The sequence below is a fragment of the Pygoscelis adeliae genome, unplaced genomic scaffold (assembly GCF_000699105.1).
Source record: "Pygoscelis adeliae isolate BGI_AS28 unplaced genomic scaffold, ASM69910v1 Scaffold38, whole genome shotgun sequence".
NCBI lineage: Eukaryota > Metazoa > Chordata > Aves > Sphenisciformes > Spheniscidae > Pygoscelis > Pygoscelis adeliae.
In genome coordinates this window covers 18,295,943-18,303,391 of record NW_008825614.1, presented here as the reverse complement: position 1 = coordinate 18,303,391, position 7,449 = coordinate 18,295,943, and the positions used below count along the sequence as shown (strand labels likewise).

General features: G+C 45.6%; 1 protein-coding gene across 1 annotated transcript in view; it reads right to left on the bottom strand.

Annotated features, from left to right (window-relative positions):
* The window catches only part of BTBD11 (BTB (POZ) domain containing 11), an 86,632-nt gene that overhangs the window by 45,067 nt on the left and 34,116 nt on the right, over positions 1-7,449 (bottom strand). Inside the window, exon 4 of the mRNA XM_009333069.1 lies at positions 5,031-5,183. Coding sequence (XP_009331344.1) covers positions 5,031-5,183 — 153 coding nt within the window. The remainder of the gene's footprint in view (positions 1-5,030; positions 5,184-7,449) is intronic.

The window sequence follows — 7,449 nt, the reverse complement described above, 5'->3', positions numbered from 1 at the left end:
GGGACCAAGTTATCATGGCCTTCCATCCGTGTACAGGCACAAGACCCATCATGCTGGCTTCTGCTCTCACCAGCTCTGCTTCCACCAGCAGCAATGCTGCCAGCTCCAACTAAATTTGACTGGAACGTAACGGGGGGCTCTGACTGCACCAGCACGGTCGGCATGCAAATCCCACTGCCTAGCTCTGTCCTCCAGCATCCCCCCAACAAGCAGGGATTGCAAAAAAGGGACCGTGGTGCTTCTCACCAGCACCCTGCTGGTACCAGAGCCCAAGGGGTCTCCACAGGCTGCATGACAATATGTGATGGGGCAAGAAGCAAACAGTCCCTGTGGGACTCCACACGTGAGGAGCCTGATGGCAAAAATGCCACTTCCCATCGCTACCTTTGGGCACAGCTGCCAAAAAGGACTTCAGACCTCTTTACAGAATTGTCCCAGGTTCCTCCTGCCAACACCTGCTGCAAGTGATGCAGCTGTGGCCCATGGTGGACAGTAATGAATGCCACAGGGAGCAATCTCATTTCTCCACCATACAAGAGGAAGGCACGAGCCTTTTCATCTATGGATAAAAAGAAACCACTCCTCAAGATGACTAAACTCTGCTTCTCCTCCAAATCTCAGCCAGGAGCTTCATAGCCTGCTGGGCAAGGGGATGGGGGACTAATGAGCATGAGAGGGCTTCCAGACACCCCTGTGGCTGCAGAGAAACGCCCTGCCTCATGAGCAATGCTTCTGGAGGATCACAGTGCTGGAGGCCACATTCAACGTTCCTTTTCATCCAGACACCAGGAAGGTCCCTTGGACGTGATGTGGGCTAGGTCAGCCACCCCGCAGGCCATTCCTTCCCCAGCCAAGCTGGGGTCAGACGTCCAGCTGGGATGTTCGGGGTTCAGGAGCCAGAACCTCATCCTTGGACAGTGCAAGCTGGGATCTGCTGAAACACCTCCCTCTGCATCACTGGAAGTACCAGGAATGAAGATGCTGCCCACCTGATTCCCTTCAGCAGAGCGCAGAGCCCTTCTCGGGAGCAAGGGGGCTGCTTGCCAGGCCCAGAAACACCCGGGAAAAGCAGCTTTCCCAAGAGAAGCCAGACAGGGGATGACTCGGAATCAAAGAGGTCTGAGGCAATGCTGAGGGTAGAAGAAAATAGTTCAAATAACACATGGGAACTGCCCTTTGTAAAGAGGAATTGCATTCATGTCTCTGAGACTGGATTTTTCTTCAATTTTTGCTGCTTCTGGATATCAGAATGAACACGTGCATGCACACACACACTCACACCCCAGATTATATCCTTCTTTTAACCTCCAACTCACCAGAAAATAGCCCTTTATCCAGTCAGGTCCAAGTAACAGTCCCCTGCATGACATTACCACCTCTCCTGGGTCAGTTTGTTCCAGCATCTTTACATCCTCCAGGATTGCCATGACATATTGCAACCAGAAATGAAGCCACTGACCCTGATAAAAAGCATGGCAGCCTTTGTGCTGAGCAATACAGGATGCTCCTCCCTTGCTCTGTTTCTCTGCCATCAGCCTCCAGTCCCCAGATGTAGTCATCCATTAGCAATCCTCCCTAGCACGTCTAACACATTGTTTTGGGTTTTTTTAAACAAATGTCCCACAGAATGGAGGAAGGAAAGACATGCAAAGAGCTTCTTGTGTTTAGGTGGAGCAAGTAGAAAGGTACCCCTTGCAGATGTAACCATGAGGAGCAGCCAAAACCAGGCATCTGCTTGCAGCCAGCCAAACCCAGTACAGATGGAGAAGTGACGCTACCTTACTGCAGCAGAAAGGCAGGTCAACACAGTTTTTACCACTGTGCCTCTTTTTGGCAACAAATTACCTTCATCCCTGATGCCTTCTTTAATAAAAGGTCTAGAGAAGGGAGCAGAGCACCCACCTTCACCAGATTTATGCCAGCAGAGAGCTACTGTGCACACAGTTCTCTACTGACTACATCCAGTTGCCTCAGGTTGCCCAACAGGGCCTGGGTACAGGCGAGGCTTTATTTAAGTCTGGTCTCCCACTATGACAAAGAACATTTTGGACACAACTTGGGCTTCCGTCTCAGCTAGCTGTTGTACATGAAGCACTCAGTCCATCTGTAAAACCTACCTCCTTGCAAAAGGTGGAGACAACTGCTCTATCTAAAGCTTCCACTCGTGGCGGAATGTGAACGTTTATATCCCTGCTCATCTCCCAAGGCTGGGGAAAGGGAAGAAACCTTCTGGCATGTCTGCTGCTGTAAAATGAAGGGAGATTAGGAAGGAGACAGGCAGCCCCTGCCTGATCCCAGCTTCCCTCACTCCTCTACCTGGAGCAAGAGCAGCTCCCCTTTCAGGAGATGAAAACATTGCAAGAAATTAAGGCGATGGACTTTTTAGAAAAGGTCAGAAGGGGGGAGAAAGAGAGGAAGTATTGGAATGAAAAGCAGGAAGAAAGCAGAGATGATTTACAAAGCCACATATCAGGAACCTCACCGCTGGAGTATGTGATTGTGCTGGGAAGCGTCACACGAATCTGCTGGGAGACCTCCATGCTGTAGTTCAGATAAGAAACTGAACATTTGGTTTTTAGCCGAAATGATCCTGAACTTCATAGCCTTTGAGATCCTGCCAATCTCTCTCTCTCCCCCTCTCCCCATATGTGTGTTTTTCCAGCGTGGAAGCTGATTTTGCTTTATGCATTTGCAATGACAGGTCGTGAATCAACACCGTGGAATGATGCAATATCACATGGGACCATGGGAAGTTTTGGGTTCAGGTCTCTATATTTTAGGGACTAAAGACGACTGCTAAGAAAAGCCTAAAAATTAAACCAGTTTCAAGGTTCTACTTACTAAGCCATTTCTATAAAAGTCACAAAATACATCAAGCTAACTGCATTTAAAATCCTCCAGCTGTCACAGCTTATTTGAAAAGCCATTCCCTGCAAAGCTGTCGCGTTGTTCCCCCACCCCCCCGGTGTTTGCATTTATGGAATTGATGCTTGTTGAGGAGCTGGTACTTGGAAACCCTCCCTCCCTAATGGGGAGGCATGAAAGGTTGGTGCTCGGCTTAGTGGAAAATAAGAAGTGCTGAGGGTCTGCATTGAATACAAATAAAAAATTACAAGCTGCAAGGTTTCAAATTAACATCCTGATGCTTCACGTTATTCTTCAGAAAAGCTCGGTCCTTCCTTTGATCTCAGGATTACAGGCAGCCAGGGCCTGATTCGTAGCTACATAAAGAACCTGCTGCACTATGCAGGCAGTAGGCACAGGCCTTAAAATAAAACCCAAAGTACACGGACACTCATTTGTAGACCTCTGCCAGCACAGTAAAGTGAGATCTTCATTTTGGGACATCAGGGGGTGAATCGGGCCCCTGCAGCCAAATAAGGGCACATTGCGAAGTCTGGTCTCTCTAAAATCCAGAATTTGTCTCCGGAGTAATTTCTCTTTACATTCCCACCTGATTAATCCCAGGCTGTGCTCTTCAGGCTCGCTCTCCCTTGCAAGATGAGCAGGAAAACAGCTACCACATATATTCTTTATGAAATGAATCCTTGATGGCATCTTTAAACTAAATGCTGATTTGTTCCTCATAATTAATAAAGTCTTATGCAGCATAATACAACTCACCCCAACTTCAAATTATTTTGAAACTCCTGGAAAATTGTCTAACAGTTTATGGCATATGCACACTGACAAAATACAACTTTAAGAATGGTATAGTGTGGGGTTTTTTTAATCCACAAATATTTAACTGTATCTACCTTAATTTTTAAGACAGAGGATGTAGAGTAGAAACATCATTGCCTTATTTGCAATCCTACCTAAATACTGGAACAGGTATTAAATTAATTGTGCCTTTTCAAAACCAAGTGCTAGGTCTTCAGAAGGCGCATAGTACCTGTAAGTCCTGACATTTCAGTAGGGATGCAGAACGCTGCACTTCTGGAAATGAGGGCCAAGATGGTCACACCAAAGGGAAGCAATTACAGCCAAGATTTGAAATCTGAAACGTTCAAGATTTCACTTTCGAAATTCAACATATTTCTTCAACTAAATATTGAATAGCTGCGACTATAAAAAGCCTATACAGATCTCGCAGTAAAGTAGTATACTCTCTGGTAAAAGAGCATGTCAAGGCCAGAGTCAACAGAAGGCAGCTGCTCTGATGCAAGTTGTCCCAGCTAATCATGTAGATCATCCCTCTGCTTTCTGTGTTGCAGGGAAGAATGCACCTACTGCTGTATAAGAGGCAAACTGCTGAAAATTGGGTTTTACGTATAAATCTGTGAAGCAATAGCAGTGAGTAATTTCTACTTTGGCAGATTCAGAATGCCGTTTCATAGGAAAATCAAAACCAAATATATTCTTGACTCCAGAACAGCCCTAGATCATGCTTTTATACATGTACATAATAATAAGGCAAAACAGACACTAAAAACATATCCTGGCAATAAATAGTTTAAGACTTCATTAAAAAACCAAAAGGTCACATCTCATACACTAAAAAGTCAAATTATCTAGGCTGACATTTACAACTAATTTGAACCGACATTAGCATGAAAAACACGATTTTACTGCAAGAGGTAGTCTTACCTATAAGTTTAAATGTGCCCTTTAAGCATTAATGCTGAAAACAAAGCACTGAAAAATATCTGCAGCCCTGCCAATTACATCTCAGTATTTTATAGCAAAGCAATGTGAAGCAGACAATTAGCAGAAGATTTCAGCCCCTCATTAGCAAGCAGAACCTAATAGTAAGAGAAAAAAAACCCACGACCATATGAGCTCTGATGAGCAGATTACGGGCTCGATCCAGCTGTGAGATATTCAGGCACCCATTACCATGCAACCGGCTTATCCATGGATGTGAGCAAATACCAGGAGCCGATTTTGCAATGCACACAGAGACGAGCCCAAGCATCCATGCACCTCTCAAGGCAATAACAGAGCCCTCTGCCTGCCTGCTCGCTCGCTGTCACTAGGAGAGAGAGACACATTTTGCACAAAGCAGCTGATTTTTTTTGTGGACTTACTTTAACTGTCGAGGTTCGCAGTCAACTCCCGGCAGTAAGAGCCTCGCTGCCTGCCGTACGTCATCACTGTCCACCGAGAAACTGCGACGATGCCCCGCGTGAGCCACGGCAACCCGTATCCACTCCATCAGGGGAGGCAGCACAATGAATGGCCTGGGAAAGCACACAGACATGAATGCTACAGTACACTAGCATCAAAATAACAGGTATACAGAGAGAGGGCAGGGGGGTGGGTGTGTGCATGTGTATGTATGTGTGAGAATATATATACAGAGAGAGAGAAAAGGAAACAAGCAAAACGAAAGCATGGGAGAGCAAACTGGCTCAGCAAATTTCAAGCAGGTCTAAATCAAGATGTCTCACCCTGTCTCTGGGGCAGGATTATTTGAAGAGTGAGATTTATGAGCCACGCTCATTTATGGGCCTCCTGTGAGGTCAGTGCACCCGCCTGGCAAGCTGTCCCTCCCCCCCCCCAATCCTTCGCACAGTGTATCCCGAAAAGAGGGCAGGAGCCTGGCACAGGACCATGTCCTGCTCTGGCTGACGCGTCGGGCTGGGTACGCTCCCCAGCCACTTTGCAATAAGGACGGGAGAACGAACCAGGGCAGAGAGAGGGGATGCCCCCACCTCAGGATGCCAGGGATGGAGAGGTGATGCATGAGGAAGTCTCCAGCATCTCCTACTGATGCAATGTGCACCTCGTGCTCAGCTTTGCAGCTGATCCCACTGTATTATTGAGGTTATCTGTGAGCAGCATCAGAAATCAGACTGTTTCATTTCACTTTTAGCAGTATCAAACCACTAAACTTTCGGGTACCAGCTCTTCTGCCACTTGAGCAAAAATACACAAAACCATCCCCAAAAGCAGATGGTGGGACTCTGGGCCACAGCCCCTACTTGAGCAAAGCACAGACACGGTCCTTCACTCCATGAGACCAGGACAGCCTCATGTCCTAACGAGAGCTCCCCAAGCCTTAGGTGAAGCACACAGCATACAGTTTGCCCCATCTATGCTAAAAATTATTTGGGGACCAAGAGAAAAATACCAAACCTTAAATGAGAACCATGGCTTCAAGTCCTAGTTTGGAGACAAAAATAATAAAATATCTGCAGCTGAACATCTTGGAAGGTCACTGCCTGTTAGGTCAAGGTGGACAAAATCCCAGAGCAATGCAGGCTGCAGCAACTGCCCTCCCAACCCCAGTAAGTTTTCATGCCCGCTTCATCTCCTAGCTGGGGTGTCCAAAATGGGTGTCTCCTCTGTGGCAGGAGACAAAGTCTGTGTGGGAAAGGGATGAGGAAGGGTAGAAGAAATCCCTCTTTATAAAAATATACTATAAAATTCTAAAAACTGTAAAATCATTAAAAAATAATACATCTGTCCAAGAGCTACTTCAAAACTATACACAAAGTCCTGTGTTTAGTCAGGACTGCTGAGAACTATTTAGACACAGTGAAACTGTTTCATCCACACTGTGAAGTAGATACCATGTCTAAGGGATGTTAACAGAGATTGCTATAATATTAAAGAAAAAAAAAAAAGGAATGAAACTTGTAAATTAATACTGTCCTCAAGGAATGTCTGTAATTAACCTGCTCTTACCTTCTTCTTCTGAACCTTTTTCTTTTGTCTCATTTCCTATGTGGCTCCCTTTCCCCTCCTCTTTAACTGTATATTCCCATATTCCCTCTGTTTATTAGCTCAGTATATCACCCTAATACTGGAAATGTTCCTTTTCGTGCAGCATCATCCCTTACTTTTGCTCCTTTCACTTCTCCTGCTCCTTTTAATTTGATATTGCTTTCCCTTATTTGCCTTCCTTTATGTGAAGCCTTTTCTAGGAGGGAAAAAAAAAAAAAAAACAAAAAAGCGAAGCCTGGATTAGGTGCCCAGTAGGCAAATACTTTACGTTTTAAATATATAACTTTACCGCAAAAGGATCTACCCTGAGAAAAATTATTTAAGAGGATGTTGATTCTGGAATATCTTTTTCCTATTTATAGCTCTTTATGCCGTTTATTTCTCTTTTGAAGACTTGACTTTACATAGCTCTGATATTAATATTCCTAAGGAAGGGTGAAGTATTTCAAAAGTGCCGAAGGACAGAGAAGCCCTGAGGCCACTAACTTTCCCTGGGATGCTGGGTTCCCAAATCTCAGAGGCGCTTAAACGAACAACCTCCTTTTGAAATATGACATCTTCGGCTGACTCGCCACCTTCATCGTTATTCTATTCAAACACATCACCATCACCTCAAGGCCAGGCTGCGTCGTTTGTTTACAAGGCTTTTTGCTTTCCCCAGACCTGCTACGGCCATGTAAGGAGGCAGATAGAGACAGAACATCTCCCACAGCTCCTGCAAAACAATTTCCATAACCCAGCTCATTTGTCATGACGGTGGCGGCGGTCAGAGGAGGG